Here is a 26,288-nt window from a genome sequence, read left to right on the forward strand (position 1 = left end):
ACCACCACCAGACCCATTCGCTTTGCTTCACTATCTAATCCAGTGAAGGGATCTATGTGTGTATGTAGTACTCGTATTAAAAACATTTTCATTATTTCCTACTTTTTTTCGTGTAAATTTTCAATACTTATGGATATTCTTTAATAAAAACAAACTCCAAAAAAGAAGCTGAGGAAAAGTGTACTCGGCAGTCAGTGGATAACTTTCGAATATAATTTCACCCTGTAAAAGCTTCTCGTGGACAATCGACTGTCACCAAAATGCATGGCATAACCCAGGGTGAAACCTTGGCTTAAGCAAATATCAAAAATATACATATATTAATCACACTTTCATGAAAAATCAAACAATTTATTATTGTCAAAAAAATTATTTAATTAAATTAAATTTTTTTTTCTTCTATTTGCTATAGATCCATGCTATAAAGATATCTGCATTAATATTCCATGTTTGTTATGTGAATGTGGGATAAATCTCTTCATTATAACGGGCTGTTGTTTTTAAAAACGGAATTTTAATTTATAAATTTCAATTCTCGTAAGTGATAAATAATGGCTTGAACAAAATGCGAGATTATACATTGAGCCCAAATGCGTTATTTGGTCAAGAAATCTGAAATTCAAATCTAAATAACGCATTTTCCTATAAAAAGTTTGTTTTACCTTTTCAGTTAATGAGAAATCAAAGCAAAATTGTAAACCACTTTCAAATGTCTGATTTCAAATTACGCATTTGGGTCCAATGTAAATGTAATATAAGAAATTGTGTAAACATACCAGGGCGATTTGAAAAGTACGTATAGTGGCGAACAAAAGTACTGGCACAGAGAATTTTTCGAAATATATATGCAAAGTTTTTTTTATTCTAATTTCTAATACCATTGTGGTATTTTTGAAAAAAAAGTATTTTTTTGCTTAAACAATGCTTTAAAATAAAATTTTTTAATAGCTGTGCCAACACTTCTCCTGCAGCATGCGGTCTCGCTGAGCACTTGTAGAACTTTAAAAACGTTTTTATCGAAATCACTTTTTTCCATCTGGCCGGACACTTTGCTTCAAATAAGTCTATACAGTAGCTTTATAATTAAATTCCTTACAGCCATGCTACAACAAAATCCATAAAATTCAATGTTTCTAACTTTACATAATGGGGTAACACCATCGTAAAATTTTCATCAAAATCTCACACTTTTCATTCAGAATTTTTAGATTTTTTTTGTGTATGCAGTTTTATAGCCCATTCAATTTTAGCAATTTTTAATTTTAAGTAATTTTTTTTTGGCGAGGGTGTTGCACAATTTCTTCCATATAAAAATAGATTTTGTTTATGCGTTATATGGAAGAAAATGCGCAATGCCATCAACAAAAAAATGCCAAAAATCAATATGTAATTTGTAGCGACTTCAAACTTGCACTTTCTTATACTAAAATTAAATGGGCTATGAAATTACGTACCTAAAATAATTCTAAAAATTCTGAATAAAGTGTGAAATTTTGATGAAAATTTTACGATTTTTGTTTTTAATTGTTACATAGTTAGAAATATCGAGTTTTATGGAATTTCTTGTAGAATGAATTATATTTTTATTCAAAATTAATAAAATTTAAATAAAAAAAAAATGTTTTCAAAATTTGGAAAAAAATTACTGTCCGGTTTTGACTGACACCCACTGTATAAAGCTTTTAAATAGTTTGTTATTATTGTTCCCGCTCTCAAATTTCACGTAAATGATGTCCGGGTGTGACGTTACGTAATTTTTTAAAAAGGGAACCTCAACAATTTGGTTTCTAAATAACCTCTTTGAAACTAATCCCCATTCCTTTTGTCAAACTCTCAAAAAAAATTTCCATTCCATTCGCCTTCGAAGAAAAATGTTTCGTGCGAAACCCCAATTACCTACATAAGTAAACTAAAACGATTTTTTTTTGAATCTCAATAAAATTTGCGCTCTGTAATTTAAATCATAGACAAACCGCAACGTTAATCCGGATTAACTTCGCAGTTGATCTGATCAAAATTGTACCCTGAAAGACGGCAGTTTTGCAGATTAATCTAGCCGCGAGGTCGTGGATCAAAACCCACGGCCAGCAAAAAATTTGTTTGTATCTTTTTTTGCTCCTTCAATGTTTACCTTTTTAATGTAATTATAGTTATGGTGTCTAAAAATTTGATTAACGGAAACAAGTATTTGCAAAAAAATAAAATAAAAATAATAAAAGGTTTGGACCATTCGGCTCGCGGATGCCAAACACGCTTGCATTGCTAGCTTTGTTTATTTTTGACCAGTGTTGTCATCGATAATTCCCTTGATCTGAATTAGTTTTTGGAATTAAATGTAGAACTGAGATAATTCCGATTTAAATAGTAATATATAGGTAGAATATATTTTATATCATTCAATTATCATTCTTTTAGCAATCACATCCAAGCATACCACGCTATGTGACTGTCTCCTAGACATTCTCGATTGCTGTGGAGATGATGAATAAGCCGATATGTAGTAGATTTGGCAGATAAGTCTTTTTTGTGATTAATTAATTACATTGCTTTGATTAAGTGAAGTTAATTTAAGAAATATGTACTTACAAATTGTTAAATAAACAAATGCAATAAATGTTGTTTGCTTTGTAAATATTTGGATTCTTTTCTTAAAGTAAAAAATGGCTCTCCGTGAGGTTTGAGTATTATTGCGTAAGCAATTGTTTTTAGCAAAACTATTTATCTTATGATTATATTCATAATACCTGCTGAGTTTTAATCAACTAACCGCATTATTTGAAGACTTTTTAGTAAAAAAAATTATACCGCTCGTTTGCTGGAAGAATTTCAACGCAGAAAAGCAGAATCTCAAGAAATTGCTTTAAAACTTTTTAATTAATTATTGACTTCCCTTTTATATCTATTGAACTTGAAAAAAATTATAGTTTTTGGATTAAAACGTTCTTCCAGTAAACGAACAAAATATCCTGCCTCTGTTAATAATCGCTTGCAAAGTTGAAATATTTTCAAGCAATTCCTTTTTAAGCTAATATACACACATATAATTTGCTCCTGTTAGCCGAAATAAAAAAACAAAACTTAACACACTCTAAATGCCTTTGAATTATGCTACTGAACATCGCATCTTCTTTTGCTTGCCTGTAATTTTAAAAATACATATACTTGCTATTGTTACTTACTAACACTAAAAATTTTTATTTTCCTTTTTCCTTAGGTCATGAAAATTGCACATTTCATCATGACCTCGAACTGGATCACAAACCACCTACACGTGAGGCACTCTTACCCGAGTTGTCGCGTTCGTATCGCCTCTTGTTGAGCGGACTTGGAGAAAATCCCGAGCGGCAGGGTCTGCTGAAGACACCCGAACGTGCAGCAAAAGCTATGTTATTCTTTACGAAGGGTTACGATCAAAATTTAGAAGGTGAGTACTTTTATGAATCTAAAATTAGTCTAAAGCATAATAATAATCATCAGCAGCTATATTTTTTAATGAAATTAACTTAAGATTGCCTGGAAATATTTGTGATTAAAACGGATAGAAGATATCTTTCAACCGCTTAGTGCAATTTTGAAAATTCAAACGCTCCAGAATTTCGTAAAAAAACCCCTTCTCTTGTCGAATGTTTAAACCTAGAAAGTAATTGGCTGCTGTTGAAACTATTTTAAACTGCTTGCATAGTTCATTTCAAAAGATTTCTATACCTTTCTCATCAGTTAAAGCTACTAAGCCGTCATCAACATATAAAACGATTATAATTTTCTTCACATTTTCTTCTTGAATATAGAGGCAAACGTTTGCTTCTTCCCACACTGTAAATTTTAACTCTGTGAGAAATTCATGTTCTCGCTTATTCCAGCATCGAGGTGCCTGCCTCATTCCATAAGGGCTTCGTTTCAACTGCCTGTTTCGCCAGAAACCACATCCGGTCGCTTCATAGAGATAGTTTCCTTAACCCTAGAAACCTAATGCCGGCTACACAGCAGTAGAAATCAAAATTTTCTTCCATATGTTCTTTTCATGACATGCACATACATACTACTGAGGTTGCCGCAATAGTTGCCTCTACAGTTGCCTCGTGTGTAGTCAGCATAACGTTCTCCCGAACCCCATAAACCCTAACCATTCGTCGATTCGACATGAATTAATATAATTTTTCGTTATGTTTATGGCATAAATATGTCTATCCGCTATTACTTATTCTACGAAATAAAATAATTGCTTTCTTTTTATTTACAAATTATTTTTATTAGAATTAGTTATAGATCTCAAATTGTTTGCGGCAAACTCGTCGAATCGACGAAGGTTATGTTTCCAGGGTTGAATTCACCATAGAGAAAAGCCCCAGAGGCATCGAATTGTTTCAGCATCATCTTCTCAGTTTCTGCTATACTGAGAATTGCCCAAATAGACGTCACCTTTGCTACTGGATTTAAAGTTTGAAAAGTAGTCAATCCCATACCCTCTTCATAACCAATATGACTTTAAATTTTTCAATGCTTTCCTCGGAATTTGTTTTAAGTTTGTAGGCCCGTTTGCATCGCAATGCTTTAGCCTCCTTTGGTAAGTCCGCCAAATTCCATGTTTTGATTTCTTGTAATGACCTAATTTTCTTACCCCTAGCAAATTTCCATTCACCTTGCTCATTACTGGTTACCTCTTCTGTACAACTTTCTGGTGTTTGCAAGCCATTTATATATGTATTCTTTAGGCTCCATAACAAAATCTGGCAGTTTCTTTGATCTCGCGAAATGTTGACGGTTTCTCAAATTTGGTCCTGTCATTTCATCGCTGCTTTCTTCCCTCGTACGTTTACTTTGTAGCCGGTTAGTATTCGTAGATTCATCTTTCTGACAATCTTTCGAATTTCTTATTTAATTGTCTGTACCCTCTCAGTGGTCGCGTGATCCTTTTCTATCATTAAGCTGGCGCCGCAAATCAGCGAAATGTTGAACAACATAACTTTAATATACGATTTACGTAGTTGACCACAGTAAAATTATTTTTTTAAATACAATATACATACATATGCATGTAGATAAATTTACGAGCTCAGTTAAATATGCAAATATTCAAGTTATCACTGTTCATGTGACTAATATCCAGCTGCTGTTTGCTGCTCAGCAGCTGATTTCTTAAGTCATTACATAGCATACTTTATTTTAATTACTTAGTATTCTAAGTTTTTTGGACCACCAAAGCTGGTTTTGCATTCGAAACGAGTTATTACACGTATTAGTATGCGCAGATTTGTATTCATTTGCAAATGGTTTTATTTCATGATTTTTTTTACATATACAAAAATGTATGGGAGAAAAGTAAAATCGGAAATTTAATGCTCTCATCCCCTAGGATTGTTCTATACCGAAAAAAGTATACCCCTGTTTTTTTATTTTAAAATCAAAATATGTTTAGAGGTCGCTCAAAGCGCTCAAAGTTTCCCATGTATTTTGTATGGGGAAAAAATACTTTTCGTAGAAATGGCATAGAATCCATGAAAATCAAAATTTTTCAATCTGAAAACTCTGCTTCTCTTCAGAGGACTTCAGAGAATAATGCCCAACGTTTTTTAATTTAAACTATTTTTTCTTTTTTTCTTTTGTATATTTCTGTTTTATATTTAATTTTTTTGGGATATTTCGGAGACCCTTAAAAAATAGTTAAAATTAAAAAATGTTTAAATAAACAATTGGGCATTATTCTCTGAAGTCTTCTGAAGAGAAGCAGAGTTTTCAGATTGAAAAATTTTGATTTCCATGGATTCTATGCCATTTCTACGAAAAGTCTTTTTTTCCCCATACAAAATACATGGGAAACTTGAGCGGAAGAGGTGTTTTTTTTTTTTTGCGGTATAGAACAATCCTAGGGGGTGAGGGCATTAAATTTCCGACTTTACTTTTTTTTGGACCACCCTAATGTACATACATTAGAGTGGTCCAAAAAAATTTCTTCCGAGATAAGGTTTGGGGCACCTTCCAAAATTTTTCCTCTTGCCGAAAGAGGTGCTGGTACCAAACTTTACGTTTCTAAGTACATATACATTTAGAGGATGCTCGTGATACTCATATTTTACTATAGAAGTATTGTTTACATATATGAACCAAACAATTGGTTAGACAACCTAATAACATTTGAAATTTAAATTATCTAAAAAAATATCGCAAGCTTCAGTTGTCATGCCAACAGTAGCTTTTTATAAAAATCACCAATATATTTGCCAGTTCACACACCCTGTATTGGTTACAGTAGAATATTGAAAGTTGGTATAGATATTACAAATATCAAAAGTAATACCAAAAAAGTAAATACAAAAATTGTACCACTCTAATGTACATACATATATGTATATATATTCATATTATTAATGGTTTTGCAGATACAAGTTCCTTAATTGATTGTGTTACTTACGGAAAATTACCTAAGTTTGATTAAAAGACTCGATGATTTCATTTTTAAGTCATAACAATTGTATAACATGCAAACAGTATACGTACAGTAAATATTACTGTAGCCCTACGTACAAAATAAAGATATCCACGAAAACACTTTAGACAGACAGTAGAGTGTGTCAGTCAAAAGTGTCACTCAACTGTGTTAATTAATTATGGTATGAAAATATAATATTGTGTCCCTTCCTAATATTGTAGTTAAATCAGTTTTTCTTGAGTTACCGTCATTCATGAGCATGTATACGAGTAAATTTATGAAAATTACTTAAATTTTGCAAGTCATAACTGCAAAAAGAGCATCTTAATTTCACATGAGATTTGCGCGACAAACAGTGGCCTGACATTCATAAACGGTCAGCGAACTCGACATCATCGAGATGTGTGAAACGAACTTCTTTTTTTTTTTACTTAGCCAACTTTAGGCTGTTCTTTTTTACACTAATGTCTCACTTTGTTTTGGTAAGTCACAGACGTCATTTGGTTTGCGAAATCTTGCATTTACACGAATGTAATTACATACATACATACATACATACTTGCAGTTATGTATAAATGAGTGACATTTCAAATGCAATTAAGAAATTTTATCCAATAAGCGGGGATTTCTAAGTTGACCGCTCAACCAGTTTCATGACGATGTGTCAATTAACCTGGAAAGTTTAGCTGCCAGGGAAATACCAAAAGTGCAGGAAATTGCGTAAAGAGAGCAGTCAGTATAGTAACTTGCTTGCTTAGCTTCTTACAATTCTGGGGAAAAAAAGATGCGAAAGCCGAACAAGTAGAAGTGATTTGGTAGTGGGAAACGACATGAGTCAGCATTTTTGACTAGTTAATGATGTTTTAGTGGAATATTTTTTGTTATAATTTAGTAGTGGCATACATGTTTCTATATAAAATCAATCTACATACATACATACATACATACATACTTGATACAGAAATACAAAATTTTTAACTACAAATGTAAATCCACAAAAATTCCAGCATTCTTATATTGATTTAACAAACCTTTGTTGAAATTTAACATTCCTGCCCTAAAATCCTTCTTTTACGCAAGTTGGCATTGACAGCTTGACATACACAAGATGGCCACACAATTAACTACTCTATGCTGCATTAACTTTGAATGGCGACTTGAGTAGGCGTAAGTGGCTCAAAGCACACACAAACACACATATGTACATTCAAATCTGTACAAGAGAAAAGTTGAAGAAGGAATGAAAGTAAAAGCATTGTGGTAGGCATTTACATACATACATATGTACATATCAAGCAGAAGTGTTATCTAATAAAATAAAGCACAAAAGCAACAAACAAAAATAGTGTTTGAAATAAAAATATGAATGTTTTATTGTATGAAAGAATAAATAAAACCCAAATCAAGGAGTAACGTATGTATGTAGTCCTTCATATCATTTTCGCTACACTCTTTTATACAAATACACTCTTCCTTCTCTGCCGTGTTAAAATATGTTGGTAAGCTCCAAATTCGTTTTGCGGCGAAAGAATGGGGGCTCTGTCTGAGAGTGACACAAAGTCCAAGTTTCGAAATATCTCAAAATAGCCAACTAATGGTGGGTTAGATTCTGGGCAATGCCTATTAAAAAGATTTAAGTCTTTTTCCACAGAAAAATGGCACTTGTGGTATTCAAAGCGTAAGAGTCTGGAGGTCGGAGTTTGAATCGTATATTACCGTAAACATTCGAATGGGCATTCAATTAATGATCGATTTTTTTTGGATTTATTTTAATATTTACTGCCAAGTTCAATAGGACACAGGAGTTGCCACATACCGGGGTTTCATCATTTTTTTCTAGTAATTTCAGAGTTGAAAACATTTACAGTGAGTGTCAGTCAAAATCGTACAGTAAATTTTTGTCCATAATTTGAAAATATTTTTCATTTTTTTTATCTAATTATTAATAAAACTATTAAAAAAATCGTGAAATTTGCAGCAAAATTTTATAATTTTCAAACATTTTCACTGATTTAAGAAATCCAAGACGAGTTGAAGGTCGAAGGTCATTTATAGATTGAAAAAGGCACTTCATAGAAAAAAGTTTCAAATAAAAGTGACGTATGTTTATCCTCAGAATCTGAATCTGCAGTAAAACTATGAATGTCTTATTAAAAAAAATTAAATTCCGGTCAGTTTCCAGATGTCGGTTATACCACCAAAATATAGAGATCCCCGATTTGGTAGGTCATACTTTTGTGTGTTTTCAATAAAAAGTGTTGCCTACCATTTTAGATGGGGTGGACGAGTGGTCTAGGACACCCTTTTCGTTTGGCGGTTGGATGAATCGGGGCAGCGGAAGAGGGCATGGAGGGCTGCGTGTGTTTAAACAGATCGCATACTTCACAGTCCGTTTTTTGTTTTTATGTATTGTCACCCAGGTCAAAAACCGTACACCTGGCAACCCTGTAAGTTTCGCGAATGTTACACTTTATGAGGTAACAACCCTAGCCTTGTTTACGCGAAAAAGAAAATTGTAAGGTCTCAACCTTCCGTTGCTTAGAGGCGTATAAATAAGTATGCATGTATGTATTTTACATTTAAAATCTAAGAAAGTGCCTACGTGATTGCATTCACTAATTCTGATTTATTCATTCCTTAAGGAAGAATAACCAACAAGTTATTGAAGGGAAAAAATATACATAGTACGTACATATGTAAATACAATACACACACACTCAACTCCCACTCACATTTTTGCGCTAAAACAAAAACAAACAAACAAAATCAGAAATCATCAGCCACTGCTAAAAAGTTACAAAATTGGAGTTTGCGCACTTCTTAGGTCAGCTCACACTGTGTGTGTATGCTCTCTGCATTCTGTCGCCGCTTTGATTTGTGTTTAAAACAGAGTTGGTCATTTACTAAAATTTACTAAATAATAGAATAACACATTTTCCAAAAGTCGGCTAACGAGTAGCCTAAACATGGCAAGCGATTTATTGACTAGCTTAAGTACGTAAAATATTAAGCTAACAAAAATGTATTAGAAGTTGAAAAATTTTTCTTTTTTACTAGTGGCAACCCTGGCGTAAGAAGTCAATAAAAGTGAGATGGGAAGCTGCATATATGTATGTTGAAGGTTAACAAAAACGCTTACCACTTCCTGTAACTTGTTGGTGTAAATATGTATGCACATTAGGGTGGCCCAAAAATGCATGTGAAAAAGTAAAGTATGTAGATATTTTAATGCTCTCACCCCCTAGGATTGTTCTATATCGTTATTGTTATTTTAAAATCAAAAAATATTTAGAGATCGCTCAAAGCGCTCGAAGTTTTCCATGGATTTGATATGAAAAAAAACTTTTCGTAGAAATGGTATAGAATTCTTGAAAATCAATATTTTTCAATCGGAGAACTCTGTTTCTCTTCAGGAAACTCTTAATAATAATACCCAATTATTTACTTAACTTTTTTTCTTAGTAAAAAGTCGCAAATATTAAAAAATACCTATTACCTATTACTGGAAGTCTCCTGAACAGAAGCAAAGTGATTTTCAACAACCATGAAAAACTTGGAGCGATTTGATTAACCTCTAAATATTTTTGATTAAAAAAAAAAACAAAACACGAGTATATTTTTTCGGTATAGAACAATCCTAGTGGTGAGAGTTTAAAATTCCGACTTTACTTTTTTATTGGACCACCCTAATGTTCTTATATGTATGTATATCTCAACCATTATTCACGTGCATTACTTTCTTTAAGTAACTTACATAGATTTGTATGTATTTATGCGCATAGTAATTGGTGCTTTGATGAATGCTAATCAATTTACTTTTGTAAGTGAAGATAACGAACGGAATGTTTGAGGGTTTTTTTTATTGGTAGTAGAAAGAGAAATATTTTTGAAAAATTAGCACATACACATGTAAATCTTATTTTTTTAATAATCCCACACTTTTTCCTTAAAAGAAAAAAATATTTGTTTGACTTCTTATGCTCAATTTCCACCAAGCATTGAAATGACAAAAAATATATCCCATTTAAAAAGTTTTATTGGAACTTTAAATTTTAAAATAAAAATTATCTTAAAAACTTGTCGTAGTTGTAATTTGGAGACTTCAATTTTAAAATAAAACAATTTTTCTTTTAAATCTAAAAAATTTAACATAAAAAACTTAAAAGATAATTTTATTTTTTATTGAAAAATTTTATTTGTTTGACATTTTTTGAAATAAAAAACGTATTTTTAAGAGCATGTAGTTATTTTTTAGTTTTTTTCATGGAATAATTTGTTTCTGAAGAAATATGTATGTAGGTATGTCCTTTTTTCATTTTAAGGCTTTTGAACAGAAATTTTTCTTAATTTTATAAAAAGTATTTTTGTGTTTATTAAAGAAGTGGTTAGCAGTGCGCGCTACCATAGCGCAGGGCCTGGGTTCAAGCCCGGTTCAACCCACCATCAAAAAAAAAGAAAAAAGTTTTTTCTAATACGATCGTCCCTCGGCAGGTAATGGCAAACCTCCGCGTGTACATATTTCTGCCATGAAAAGCAGCTTCTCATAAAAATACATTCGCAGTTCGGAGTCGGCGTAAAACTGTAGTCCATCCCCTTTGTGTGACAACACTACTCTTTCATTATATTTCTTAGTTAATTTTGGTTCTATATACAAATTTTTAAATGAAATCTGCATTGCTTCAGCAGTAAAAAAATCACACAAATGTGATTGTTAAGCAAAATTTTAACTTTTATTTATACATTGGCTTGCCAGCATTTGAAGGCAAGGAACTTTCATTTTAAACTGGAATTCGTAACCAAATATTATCGGTTTTGTGTGACACGTTTACAAAAACAAACACCCAGACGATGTAAACTCCAAAACAATAACAAAACTGGAATTGCCAAAGATTTACAAACAGCTCAGAACAAATCATAGCAACAGGTTTTCAAACCTGTTCAGTTTTACAAAAAATTTGCCAATTTTTCACAATTTTAATTTTTGTTTTTTTTTTTTGCTCAAACATCTAACATCTGGGCGAAAAAATGCAATCAAGTTGCTGCATAAACAAAAATAAATAAATACGTAATATAAATTTAAGAAAACTCATAATATATAATGGTTTTGAGAGATTGAAAGTAGTAGCACACATTTATTGGCCTCCTTATGCACAAATATGTACATATGTTTGTCTGTATGTAAGTAAAGTGAATTGTAGTTGCGTATGTATGTACATATAAGTAGAAACACGTGACATTCGCTTATTATAAATACATATGTACATACATACTTACATATGTGAGTCTGTATGTAAATATCTTCAACTAATTCTTAAGCACAAATATTATAGTAAGTTTCCACCGTACCCCACTTTTAGACAAAAAAATCTAAGAAAAATGTGCAAAAAGATGGCATAGCTGGCAACCATAAGAAATAATACATATCGAAACAAAATAAATTTACGCCCATGTTCAAATATGTACATAATTAAAAAATACCTAATTTAATACAAGTAACTATTCAGCTGGCAACCCTATTAATTTTCACGAATTCGGTTTTCACACAAATTTTTTAGAAGCGTACCGAAAAGTCTAAAGCGCATATAGGGGTATTTCAATAAGACATCAGTTGTTCGCATTGTACGGGACAGTCCTTTTTTTCGGTAACTGCCCTGGTAATTTATTTATTTTATGCGGGCAACCAAATGTTATGTACATTTTTTTAATATCCTGGGCTCGTATCGTCACATACAATATTGTACTATTCGTAACGTAACAAAGACATATTTCGGATTATGACATACGTGATCGGAGCCTTTGTCCCATTCAGGGCCCGAATCGTCACATACGATATCGTACTATTCGTCACGTAAAAATACATTTTTTGGATTATGACGTATCACGTGATTTTCTTTCATATCGTTTTCGATCCGTGGACGGATGTTTGGATTCGAGCCCTGGATTCGATTCGAGTACTTTTTATGAGATAAATAATAAATCACAGGATATTTGTTTGCCAACAAATTTTCGACACAAAAAGATTTTTCCCACTATGCGCTCAAATAAGGCACATTAAAATTCGTTATGCTTCAGGTGTCAAGCAGTTGGAAAGAAAAGTTGTTTATGTTCCTTCAGTTCACGAGTTCACAAGAGACTGCACATAGTTCATGAAACTTCACTTTTTGCTTTTGCTTTCGTTTGACAGGAGTTTTATAAAAAATTATGCAAAACGAAGAACAATTTAACATATAAACAGTTAGGAAAAAATGTATAAATTTTACTTGAATCTAAGCGAAGCGGCAACGCTAGACACAGCTACAAATTAGAAAATAAGAACAAGAGTGTTATCGTCGATTGAACGAATAGATTTGATTTTATAGAAAACGGAAAAAATTCGACCATCGAGCAGGAAACATTGATTTTTATTAATTTAAATCAGCATTCCTACATAAAAATTTGTATGCATATAAAGTCCATTAAATACTCCGATAAAACTTTGGTGCTTTTTCCGAAAAAAAACGCGATTTTTCTTGGGTTTTAGTGCTTTTTCAAATCCAAAACTTGGCAACACTGGTGAAGATAGACCTTTGCACGTATTATTTTCCAAGAAGTACGTTCCTATGACTCCGCCAGCTGAAGAACCACACCAAACAATCACTCGTTGTGGCTACCATAGTTTTTTTTTTGCAGCTGGCGCAGTTCTGCTTGGTAACGTAGTAGTTTAGGTAAAAATGTGTCTCATCGCCCTCGATGCTTATTTTTTTTTTTTTATCGGCATCAACGTTTGGATACCTTTTACGCGTTGTTCAACTGAGTATCGCTCTATGACTAAGTTTGCCAAAGTCTGTCTGCAAAAATTTAAAAAACATGCACATATCAGAAATAATTGCTGTCAAAGATCTGAATAACTCTATATTTGCACAACCCCATTTTTAGTTATCTGCATTTAACTGCTAGCTGAGAATCATAAATCAATTATTCAATCATTACATACGTTTTATTGTCGACACACTCGCCACACCACCCAGCCCGTGCTCATATGGCTAATTTACGCCATCATACAAGCACGACTCCGTGGCGCAACGGTAGCGCGTCTGACTCCAGATCAGAAGGTTGCGTGTTCAAATCACGTCGGGGTCAAAATGTGTAAAAATATTTATTTTGCAGGACTTTTTTCTGTTTTAATTTAAATTAGTACGAAAATAAAATTAAAGAAAATGCAATTAGAAAGTTATTACTATTAATGCTAGAAAAGTTATTACTAAAATAAAAATTTAATTCATATTTTATATTTTAGTACAGTAAAAAGCAAATTAAGAATCTTTAAATAAATATGATAATCTCTAAGCAAATTTAGCATAACTTTTTATTCATCGCTTTTACTTTTTAACCAAATATTTTAAGTTTCAATACATTTCGGTTACGTCAATTACGAAATTAAAAATTTACATCGAAATTTATACCACAACAAAATTTAAAACGCATTTGCTAGCCACATTTTCTTCCAAAGGAAACACTATTTAAAGATTTTCAATTTCACACATTCCTTTTTTGTTTCTTTTGACATTTAGCCAAAATTGCTGCGCTTAAAATTTTTGTACTATAGAAATTTTGAAAAATATATATTTTTACAAACTTGCACGTACACAGATTGCAAATTTGCTACATTCTCTTACGATGCTTGCATTTTTTCTCTTACTCTCTTGAAGAGTAAAAGCTTTTCGCATTTAAGCTTTCTGCAGCACAAGTTCAATGTCAAAAAGCACATTTTACTTACTCTCTTCTTCTCTTGCTTATTTTGTTGACTGAGGTTTTTATCTATTGACTCAGTGCTTGTGTTTGAAAGCGTCATTTGCGCTCCAATAACTATATGACTCCGTGGCGCAACGGTAGCGCGTCTGACTCCAGATCAGAAGGTTGCGTGTTCAAATCACGTCGGGGTCAAGTCGATTGGATTTGTTTTATTTTTTTAATTTTGAACACGAATATGTATACTTTTTACTTACTCTGCCTTATCCTGAGATTCGCCTGAAAAAAAGTTGACCAGAAAATTTGTCATCCGCCCATAGTAAAATCACGGAAACCAAGAGTGAAAAGTGAACCGGTTCGCGAAAACTGAAACTCATGATAAGGCTGACAGTTTTTTTATAATCAGGGATATGAACCGGACAAAAAATTTGGTCGCGGTTCGAAACGGTTTTGCACCTTTGGATTGGTTTCGATTATCGGGAATTAAAAAAAAAAACAAGGAGGTAATCATTATGAGTAAAATAATTTAAATCAGCATTTGATCATTATTTTATGATTTTCATTTTTTTCGCTTAAAAACAATTATTACTGCTCAGTTTTATTTTTGCGCCCAACGGAAATAATTTTTATTTGATTTTAATTTTTTTTGATCACAAATAATGATTATTTTATGAGTTTTAGTTTTTCGCTCAGAGATAATAATTCTTATTGAGTTTTATTTTTCTATTTTTTGTCTATTAAAAATTAGGCGAAACGTACGTTAAGTCTTTATAAAAAGTGGTTCCGATCAAACATTTATAAAAAAATTCGGTTCAGTTAATTAGTAAAAAAGCGATTAATCCGGTTCACGTCCCTGTTTATAATCAGACTTATGATGAGTTTCATTTTCCCCGAACCGGTTCACCTTTCAGTTTTCGTTTCCATGTATTTACTATGGGCGGATGGAAAATATACGCGTGATTTTTTTTCGGGCGAAACTCAGGAATGTGTAAATATTTTTTTTGTGGTTGTTGTCACAAAATGCATACCTTATTTTTAGCTGAGAGTATTTTGATGCGTAGGCCGCATATAGGAGCCGAAAATATTTCTTCCCAAATCAGTAGCTTTTTACAAATTTCATTCAAGTTCAACAATTACATATGCATGTATCAGGAGATCAAAAATATTCAAATTGGCACCAAAAAAAGTATAATTCGGTGTTATATATATGGGTTCTATTGCTGAAGCCATGGAGGTACGATTTTCGATAAGTCTAATCAATCACTAACTTCCAATTGCAGCTAACGTTTAACTAAAAAATGTGCCATACAAAATTAAAAAAAAATAAGAAATTAGTTCGATTATACTTATTAGTTAATTATCACATGCAAAATTTTGTTTTTGACATTGCAAGCTTTAGCACAGAAAATTAGAGAAAAACGCTCCCCCTGTAAAATTTAGTGTTTACCATAATTTCGCGAAAAGGAGTAAATATGTAAATTGTAGATTTTACTTTTTGTAATAAAAAATGAAAACATACTATTGGGAATGGTCACAACGATGTCAGAGAACGTAAATTTATACTTTACGTAATTTATACTTTACGTTCTCTGGCGATGTGTTTGTTGGTGAGGGGTAGCATGCACGTGCTTATGTAGTGCATTTGCTCAAGTTCGGACACATGACTCCGTGGCGCAACGGTAGCGCGTCTGACTCCAGATCAGAAGGTTGCGTGTTCAAATCACGTCGGGGTCAATGGAAAATTTGTTTATTGATTTTTTTTTATAAAATTTTACTTTATGTTTAGTATGTATATTTATTTTTTATAACAATTTATAAACTTCTATAGTCTTAAATACAAAAATTCATGATATTGTGTTATTTATTCGCACTCTCACTCCATTTGTATGCAAGTATGTATGTATGTATATTAATAATTATTATTTTTCTTGCTCTAAGATGTTCTCAACGGCGCTGTCTTCGATGAGGATCACGATGAAATGGTTGTCGTTAAGGACATTGAAATGTTCTCTATGTGCGAACATCATATGGTACCATTCTATGGAAAAGTTTCCATCGGCTATTTGCCATGCAATAAGATATTGGGACTCAGCAAGTTGGCAAGGTGTGTAAATCAAAAATAATTAAATAATGTTTTATGTACATATGTATATAAAAATATTCATATACATAACTTACAATTATTTTTGGTTTTTTTCTTCTTTCAGAATTGTGGAGATCTTTTCACGCCGTCTGCAAGTGCAGGAGCGCTTGACTAAGCAAATTGCTGTCGCCGTCACACAGGCTGTACAACCGGCTGGTGTTGCTGTCATTATAGAAGGAGTGTAAGTTTTAAGTCATTTATTATTATAATTCTTATTTTATTGCCAATACATCAACATTTTATTGTTAATCATGTTATTAATATGCACGCTCTTATAACTATATATTTTATTTTATTCGCTTATTTTCAGTCACATGTGCATGGTTATGCGTGGTGTGCAGAAAATCAACAGCAAAACTGTTACCTCAACCATGTTGGGTGTCTTTCGTGACGATCCCAAGACTAGGGAGGAGTTCTTGAATCTTGTGACCAGCAAATAAGTGGAAATACGAATAGCTGGACAACTAAACGGAAGATGCTACATGCTTATTTGAATACATTCCAATGAATCGATTTACATACAAAAAGGCGGAAATTTTTATAACGAATGCTGCTATTATAAAATAATTTAAAGAAAAGTATATACATATGTACCTTAATTTAAGTTGAATAATGCATATATATAATAAATCTATCGTTTATAAAAGAACATTTAACTAAAATTAAAAAAAAAAAAAGTTACGAGAAGATCTGTTTTGTATTGGGCGTACTTAAATGAGAAGCACGTAAATCATATTGAAAGTTGGTTAGGTAAATACTTTTTGAATGTCATGCAAAAGCGAAATGGAAATAAGAACATAAACAATATGTGTATGTATATGCAATATGTAAAATAACACTTAATACAAATAAAAAGGCAAAAGTTTGAGGAATATTTGGGGAATCAAACGAAATGCATAAATTGAAAATAGGTTTATTACAAAAGTGAGTCAAAAATGCAAAATATTAAGAGAAAAACTCTACCGCTGGAAAACATGTATTGAAAATACATGTAATATTTGACGTTTAACAATAACAAAGCTTTAAGAGGAAATTGAAAATTCTTAATAGAAATTACTTTAACTTAGTAAGCAACGAAAATAAGTTTACCAATATAATATCGTTACTTTCAATTTATTACTGCTATTAGAAAAAAAGGTATTGCAAAAAAAAAGTTTTTTTTTTAAGTTTTAATCTGAAAAAAAACTGTAAAAATGCTTCTCCCTATATCATGTTCTTTTCGTAATATGTTGAAGCAAAATCCTGAGTAAAAAACTTCAAAGAATGATCAAAGCACCTTGGGTTGCTGCAAATCGTTTAGGGAATTTACACAATCAAATGAGTTTACAATAAAATATACATATAATATGTATGTACATACATACATACATACCATATTTAAGAAAAATATACGAAAGGATGTTTACATCATTCCATTAAAAACGTATGTGTATTTAAAAATTGATATATTTAAAATAAAACACATATAAATATGTAAGCATATTAATACTCAGAAAATGTAGAAATCACTGCGTTCATGAAATTTATTGTATGAAGTAAAATAAGGAAAACTATAGAAAAAATAAAGTTAGGCAAATTCACATGTTGCAGACATTTTAAAGTATAAAAACGTACATACATACATCCATACTTCGAGACATTCGTATATAAATTGTTGTTCATTGTAAGAAAAGTTCAAAAACGAATAGTTATATTCTTTACTGTTTATCGCATGAGATACTTATTAAATAAATGAAATAAAATGGTTGCTATATAAGCAAAAAATTGTGTTGTGTATGATTCTTCTGTTGGACATGTTCAAAGGAAATGGTAAAAGCTAACTCAAGGGTATTACTTTTAATGAAAAATATTAAAGAACTTAGTATCCTCCGTGCTAGCTCTATTTGATAAACTCGGAATGAAACCCCCTTAGTTATTTATTTGTCTGTTTTTTTTCCTTCATAGTAATAGTCAATAATAGAAAAAAAATACCATGCCGGGAAATTTGGTCCTTTCTCTAACAAACGAGCTGTTTTCCGTCTAACGATCACAATAATGGCCTCTTAAAATTTTTTTTTTTCAAACAGCAGTTTTACAAAAAGTAAATATTTCTTTTAGACTTATCGGCTTATATAACTGAAGCAATACCAATTACTCTCGGAAACCCTATATTGTCTAACCCGAGTACCAAAGTTGGCGCTGATGTGAACTACATTTTACTAGCACAGGGTTGCATTCAGTACAATTTCTGATAAGCAACTATTGTGAATTTTTCCTAACCCTTTCGCATATTTTTCAACACCTTTGCAGCAGTGCAAGTTAGCAGCGAAAGTTGATTTGTGTTTATAGACATTCAAGTATTAAAAAAAAAATTAAATTAATAAGCAATTAATAAGCAAGCGATACTTTTCGTACTGAAAGATTTGTGAGAAAATTTTCACACACAAACATTGTGCATTGCAACGCTGACGCTGAATTTACTGATTAGCTGCTGCTAGCTTTTGGAATGCATTCGTGTGTGAAGCAGTACAAGGCAATGAACACATAAAAGTGTGCTGCTGTGTTTACATAGTAGCGCTGAATCTCATCGTAATTTTCAACAAACTCGCATTGTAAGTGTTATGCAAGCAACAAAGTTTAATAATCTTGCCAATTTGATCAATGAAAATGTGATTATGTACTAGAATTAGCATGAAGTTCAGTGTGAAAATCGTTTGTAAAAGTCACAATAGTTGGTAAAAGGAGTCTCCGAACGTAAACGTTCGAAAACGATTGTCCTCTGCTCTGCCGCGGTGCGTGCTGTACCGCTGCTGCTGCATTGGCTGCTTCACACAACGTGGTGTTTTTGTTGCTCTTGCCATGTTGTGCTACCGTGAATTGGGAAAACTTTTTTTTTATAAATTTGTTTGGACATATGTGTGCAGCGCCGATAGCCATTGTGAATGTGGTCGTTTTTTCGCTGTGGTCACGTACTCTCTTGTGCTGTGCAATTTTGTTATAAATTTGGCAGTTTTCCTCGAGAAAAATTATTGCGAAATAGTCGTATTTAACCCAAATCAAGTACAATTCCCTAATAAGACTGTATGTGCATAAAAATGTTGTGTTAACAAAGTGAAAGACCTTAAACGATGCAAATAACCAGAGGTTGACATTGATTGGTGAGTCGTTTTTGTACTATTTTAATCTTTTTTCAATAATTTTCACAACGATATTTACCTGTGTACATGCAGTTCTTAACGTCTACACCGTTTGTTCGTAAAGAAAATACAATTAGTGTAAGAAACAGTTTAAATTTAATCGATTTATAGCCAATCTATTGCGCGTACCATTTAGTTGGTGAGCTGCAAAGGGTTTACGCTTTCCACTTGTGGGGGAAGTGAGCGTTTATCTATTGTGTAGAGTTCCCAGCAGTCGGATGGGCTGTAAAGCTTTTACTTTGTTATTTTGTTTACATTTTTTCAATTAATCCCATTAATTATCTACTACCAGAGGATTTGTACTTGCTTGTGTATGCCTGTGGGTTTGTAGCTGTGTGTGTGCTTGCGGCGTGATTCTGCTGTAGGTAGTGGTATTTTCATAATACCCAGGTGCTTTTCATTAGCCAACTTGCCAAGCCCCCTTCTGCGAATATTTGGTTTTCAATGTACTTTTCAGTTTTTAGTTCTTTTGTTTGTAGTATTTGCATTTTTTGGTGTCTTGTTGGTGTTTTTTCTATTCTGTAATGTGTGGAATTTTGATGAAATTGCTTGTCCTAGTGCTGCCAAGGCCGGCTTTAATTGCCAAGTATAGCAAGTGTTCACGAAGTGATTACCATCTTGAAATGGAAAATGATCCAAGTTCTAATTGCAATTATTGTTTTTTTTTTTAATAATTAAAACCTATATTCATTTTTCATTTTATTCTCCATTCCTACACTAGCTCGCTGAAATACTTAAATTTAAACATTGCCAAAGGACACAGGATGCGTTTTCAGTGCTGCCTAGTTTGTTTGTTTTATTTGTGTTGGTTAACTTTCCCTTTTGGTGATGCCAGATGATTGACAAACATAAGGCTAGTATTCACGTACAAATTGAACTGAAGATCAAAACCCTTCGTTTAAACAAAGTACAAAAATAATAACTATGGGGGTATCCCTTGCATGGTGCAGGGATTGCACGGTTTGCAAAGCTGTCGCATACGAAAACCGGTTTTTACCGTGAAATCTGTGCATCATGCAGGTGCTTTGCAAGACTCAAAGAATACCCCTAATGCATTAAAATACATTAATACATTCATATGCACGTATTTACGTCAAAAAAAGAGGTTAGAAACTGCATAGGGTCAGATTGCGGACTAACAAAATTAGTTTAGAATATAAAACTGCATTCCGTGCTATCTTCAGTAACAGCATAGAAATTCCCCGAGCAATTCGATGGTATTTATTTATTTATTAAATTATTTATTTATACATTCTTTTACTCCAATCGGCTGTACACTATATCGTTGACTGTTACGACGTTTATACGTAAGCTATTTGCAAATAAAAATAATTTGATAATTCCCAACTCACTGTTTATTCGACGGTGAAAAATTTTTATTTAATATTGTCTGATTATAAAAACACAATAAGACGACCATCGAAAAAGAAAATAAACCGAAGAATGGCGGCGTCTTGTGCTTATTTGCAATTAGTACCACTAATCAATACTTATTTGCGTGATTTGGTTATTTGCAAATAAAAAATTAACTCAGCGTTTATACGGACAAGTTTGCCATTTTGCAAATTGTTATTTGCAAATAATACGTGCGTATAAACGTAGTATGTATTAGCTATTCGATTCCTTGGTTCGTAGCAAATAATTTTTTGCTCTTCTTATTGTACCTAATATCCTTTTAGATCTTAAGCCAGGTTTATTACAAACTAGTCAAAATTGTTCCAGGATTTCCGGGGAATCGATTTGACCGTTAATGATTTTATAAAGAGGACTAGGTCCGATTCCTCCCTCCGCGTTTCTAGCTTCTTAATCTTTAACATAGATTTCTTCAAAGCTCATACTAGCTCGCCTTCGCTGCAAAAGATATAAATGTGCTTGGAGAGTTTATATTGTATTTTTTTCCAATTTACAAATTTGTGTGCTGGTACTAAGTGCCCAAATTGTCGAACAGTATTCCAATATTGGCCTCACTAGTACAGTGTATAATAATACAACTGTTGTAGGATTGTTGAAGTCGTTCTAGATCTTAAAATAAAACCAAGGACCTTGTAAGCTTGAGATATCGAGCTGGTTCATCTAAACTATCTTAACGCCGTGCGATGGCCTACTAAACTTTGTACATTTTTTCTCTATTTAGTTAGGGAGTTAAAGGCAATAAATAGGCGGCAGTCAGTTCTTGTGACAGAAAACAAGTTCCCAAAGAGTTTTTGGGGAGTGATGCTGGAGTGGCGGTCCTTGGGGAGAATCTCGGTTGTTCCGGTTACGTAGACCCGTAGACCGTAGAGTGTTGTAGGAACGAATAGGCAATCGGTGTTTAAGTTTATACAAATCCTTGTCGCTCTAGTAAATCCCTTGAACAATATTCTTTGTAGAGATACGCTGGCGAATAAAGTGTGTAGAAAAGATCTACAGTGTAGATCTACAGGAAAGCAAAAAGAAAAATGTAAACAAAAGTATTAGCAGCAGGGTTGCCGCTTTAGTAAATTCTTACCGAAATTGGTAGTACAAATTTGGGTTGGTAAAAAGTTACATATTTTTCATTTTGGTAGATTTTTGTTGAAGTATTTTGTTGGCAAACAAGTAATTTTTAAGCAAAAAAAACGACTTCAATTCTTATATAATATCTCAAATATCATATCATTAGTCAAACAAAAAGTTCTTTAAAAAGAATTTTAGTTTTTATTGAAATAAATACAAAAAATTTATTGGTAGATATTTTTTAGATTTGGTAATTTTTTCAGTTGGATGGTAAGTATTTTTCTTCGATCGTGGCAACCATGATTAGCAGTAAAAGAAATAATCGTAGAGTGACAGTTCACAATAGATTTGGATGACAGTTTGTCGGCGGCGCAGCGAGCATAATTATTTTGATTTGCTTTACAATATTTATTCTACTTTTTTTGTTTATCTGATTGCGATTATCTTTTTTTGTTTTGAACAGCATTAAGTAAATCAAGTAGTTGCATTTATGTATGTATACACAAACACACAATTTTGACGTTAGGCGAAAATCCAACTGCTCTGGTGACAACTTGGTTATAAATGCGTTCGACTACACAAAAATTTATCCATAATTCAAAAATTGCGAAAGCAAACTTTCCATTTTGCTGCAAGGGAAACGTTCATGTTGTGCTAGAAAAAATTTAGCCAGCAAAAATTATCCATCACGAAAATATACGATCTGAAAACATACGGTTGCAATTTTTGTAAACAAACAAAATTGGTTGCCTGCTATATGACTTTATGATAGTGCTAACTAGTTTTTACTTCCAGAAATGTTCCTGGCGAACATTGAACTTTAATTTTTTTCTTCCATGGAGGCAAAATGAATATCAGTTTGTTTATAAATAAAGCATAAACAAAGTCAGCTGGTTTGTCTTCTTCTTCCTCCTTTTGCAAGTGATGGCTTAAAGCTCAGTTAGTCTAGACTTGATTTCCGTAACTTAACTCAATATTTTGGCCAAACTGTTATATGAGAAACTGTGCTGGCGGTTAGTTAAAACTTAACTTGTCGTAAGAAACTTAAGCACCTGTAGGTTTTAGATTCTTAAGTAACGGCCTTGTGGAAATTGAGAGCGGTGAGGGAATCAGGCTTGCCAGATTTTCGTTTTTGTAATTCTCAAAAATAAATGATCGCAAACATATTTGTTTGCATGATTTTTTTGATGTGGCATTTTAGGCAGCAAACTGCCAAACAGCTGAATAAGAGGTTTACAAAAACAAAATATTCCCGCTTCTGGCTTAAGTTGACGTGTTGAGTAACCATTGATGATTTCTTACGGTAAGTTAAGTTGAGTCTAGACTAACTGAGCTTTAATTTTCTGTTCGTTTGCTTTTTTGCTTTTCTTCTCTTTGGCTGGTGTTGGCTAATTTTGTTATCGAACACAACTTATGTTATCACCAACAGCTGATGTCTGCCAGAGTTGTATTAATTTTCACGAAAAGAGGAGCTTTGGCAAATGGAATGATATTGCTTGTTGTTTTTGATTAACAGAATTGACATATCGCACACCGTCTTCATAAGAGGCACAACTCAAAATTTGAAATTATGCGCCGAAAATGTACACAGAGCTTTTACTTCCTTTCAGCAAAACCTGGACCAAATTTTTGTTATAATTTGTTAAAAAAGCCTACGGAAAAGTCTCCCTTGCCCATAGGATTATCGTGTGCTAAGATGTAGTTTTTCTCATTTTCTGACAAACGTGTAATTTTGAATTGTGATCCTTTTGAAGGCGGTGTGCGATATCTATGTATGAGTCGATACATATTAACCTACCTACAGTGACGGGCAAAACTGTAACATGGAGTAACACTTTTTACTTCAGTCATCCCTATCTTTCCAAGTTCTAACAACTTTCATACTTTTGTTGTATGTTATTATTGGTACACCTGTACTTCCCCTCTCATAATGATTTGAAGTCAATCCAACAACAATAATAAAACCAGCCGACAAAAATGTAAATTAAGGCAGATGTTACAGTTTTGCACTCATATATTTTTAAGAACTTTTTAACAATTTTAACGAGAAAAAAGAACTACTAACACAATTTTTAGTACCCTTTTGCTTGTTTTAGTTTCTGGGTGCGATTTGGCATACCTTATTTTTATCTCTGTAAAACTTCTGGAGGTATAGCCTCCCATATATCCTTGGCTTGCTTTCACAGCTCATGTACTCGATTATACGGACTTGGATACTTAATAAGCTGTGCTTCTAGTTGATTTCGCAAATTCTCGATGAGATTTATGTCCGCGGATTGTGGAGGTCATTTCAGATTAGCAATTTTTTTATTTTGTATTAGGGCTGATGATTTCACCCGGGTAATGAGCTACCCGGGTACCCGGGTAGCGGGTGAAGCCCTACCCGGGTATTGAATTACCCGGGTAGCCCGGGTACCCGGGCACCCGAAAAAATGTGGAGAGGTGAAAATTAAACGCATTTACGATCATATAACGCAAACGAACGTACATAGGGAAAATCTATAAGAATCTTCCGTACCATATGGGGAAATATTATAATATACAACACATACATTGCACTTGACAAATCCGTCATTCATCACACAAGCGTACTTCCAAACCCAGCTTGTTTTAGGCATGTCTAAAATATTAATATTTACGAAGTTGGTAATGCACGTACAGATATCGGATCGGTAACAAATAAAATTATTGAGACACACCCACCTGCGAATCTAAACGATGACCGACAGTTGAGGCAATTTTTGTGTTGGAATGAAAAAAAATTTAAAATTTCTTCCACAATTATTTCACAACAATACGTTCATCAACCTACTTCTCGTATTAAGGAAACTTCATTAAATAATTGTGATTTTAAAAGCTTTAAATATTATGAGAAAAGAAACTATAATTTGAACAAGCTGATACAATAAAAGTACAAAATCTTTAGGTGAATGAATAGCATAAGGCTTTGTTACCTTACTTTTTGTACCAGAAGTGGCCTACCACAGGGTTTAGTTCTTATATAATTCCCAATGAGAACGTTCTCGTCAGTTTTGTTCTCATTTTGGTTTTGGTTTTGACGCGTTCTTGGGAACAAAACTACGACAATGGCATTTAGTTTCGATCGTACATTTCGTTCTCAGTCCCTGTTTTAAAATATTAATATTTAATATTCTTTAAAATATACATACATACATACATATGTACACATGCATGTATGTATATGCATTTACAAAAATTAGAAGTTTGAATTTAAGTACAGAAACTAATGTTTTAATTTACTTTTCTTGTCTCCGTCTACTCTGGCAAGCGGTTAGGTGTACATAGTCGCGTACACTCTAGACATAAAAAAATAATTATAAAAAAAAATTTTCTCACTGAAAAAATATTTATCCTCACCAAAAAGATTATACAAGAAGCTTTATGTCGCATTACCCGGGTGTTTTTCGTTTAACCGGCACCAACATATGTATATTACCCGGGTACCCGGGCAAATCGGGTAATACCCGACTACCCGGGTAATAAAAGCCCCGGGTAATACCCGGGTAATCGGGTACCCGGGCATTACCCGAATTACCCGGGCACCCGGGTAATACCCGGGTATCATCAGCCCTATTTTGTATCCAGTCTTTGCGAACATATGCAGTATGTTTTGGATGATTTTTCAGCAGAAACTCTAATTTTTCGACTACATCTTGCAAATTTTGTTGAAATATGAACAGATACTGTTCCTTACGCATAATGCGTACTAACGGGCGCACAAAATTGTTTAAATACAACCCCAAACTATTATTGACCGACCACTGTGATTCACAGTTGCCTCACTTGTTGCGCATGGGCTTAATTTGGTCTTTGATCCAATACCATGCCCGGCCATCTGATTGAAAGCAATTAACTGAGTCTTGTCAGACTAAATAACCTTCAATTGAAACTTAAAAATATGTTTTTTATTGCATTCTGAAAGGCCTAACATATCCCAATAGGCAACGGTCCGGTTTTCGGGCGACACAGCAAAATGCTACCACTCTCGCACATATCTTCTTCTTCTTCTTAATTGGCGCTGTAACCGCCTAAGCGATTTTGGCCGAGTGCAAACAGCACGCCAGTCATTTCTCTTCTGTGCTAACTGACGCCAATTGGAAATGTCAAGTGAAGCCAAGTCCTTCTCCACCTGGTCTTTCCAACGCAGAGGAGGCCTTCCTCTTCCTCTGTTACCAGCATCGCGGCCCGCGTTGAATACTTTCAGAGCAGGAGCGTTTCTGTCCATCCGAACGACATGGCCAAGCCAGCGGAGCCGCTGAATTTTAATTCGCTGCACTATGTCTATATCGTTGTAAAGCTCATACAGCTCATCGTTAAA

General features: G+C 33.1%; 2 protein-coding genes and 3 non-coding genes across 9 annotated transcripts in view; all 5 read left to right on the plus strand.

The window, feature by feature from the left end:
* The window catches only part of LOC118744511 (GTP cyclohydrolase 1), a 47,297-nt gene extending 29,913 nt beyond the window's left edge, over positions 1-17,384 (plus strand). For both annotated transcript variants that reach the window (XM_036477563.1, XM_036477562.1), the window contains 4 exons: positions 3,215-3,424; positions 16,094-16,259; positions 16,363-16,479; positions 16,609-17,384. In XM_036477563.1, the coding sequence (XP_036333456.1) occupies positions 3,215-3,424; positions 16,094-16,259; positions 16,363-16,479; positions 16,609-16,738 (623 nt within the window). In that variant the 3' untranslated portion in view covers positions 16,739-17,384. The remainder of the gene's footprint in view (positions 1-3,214; positions 3,425-16,093; positions 16,260-16,362; positions 16,480-16,608) is intronic.
* On the plus strand, positions 13,475-13,546 carry Trnaw-cca. The gene has a single exon. It is a non-coding gene; the product is annotated as a tRNA-Trp (tRNA).
* Positions 14,279-14,350, plus strand: Trnaw-cca. Its single transcript has one exon. It is a non-coding gene; the product is annotated as a tRNA-Trp (tRNA).
* On the plus strand, positions 15,818-15,889 carry Trnaw-cca. Its single transcript has one exon. It is a non-coding gene; the product is annotated as a tRNA-Trp (tRNA).
* Positions 17,385-18,716: 1,332 nt separating the features above from the next.
* LOC118744512 (mucin-5AC-like) overlaps positions 18,717-26,288 on the plus strand; it is a 76,209-nt gene continuing 68,637 nt past the window's right edge. For 2 of the 4 annotated variants that reach the window (XM_036477564.1, XM_036477568.1), the window contains exon 1: positions 18,717-19,435. The gene's annotated coding sequence lies outside the window, so the exon portion shown is untranslated. The remainder of the gene's footprint in view (positions 19,436-26,288) is intronic. The other 2 variants (XM_036477565.1, XM_036477567.1) reach the window with 2 other exon arrangements.

The sequence above is a fragment of the Rhagoletis pomonella genome, unplaced genomic scaffold, assembly GCF_013731165.1.
Source record: "Rhagoletis pomonella isolate Grant_MI unplaced genomic scaffold, Rhpom_1.0 Rhpom_scaffold_00008, whole genome shotgun sequence".
NCBI lineage: Eukaryota > Metazoa > Arthropoda > Insecta > Diptera > Tephritidae > Rhagoletis > Rhagoletis pomonella.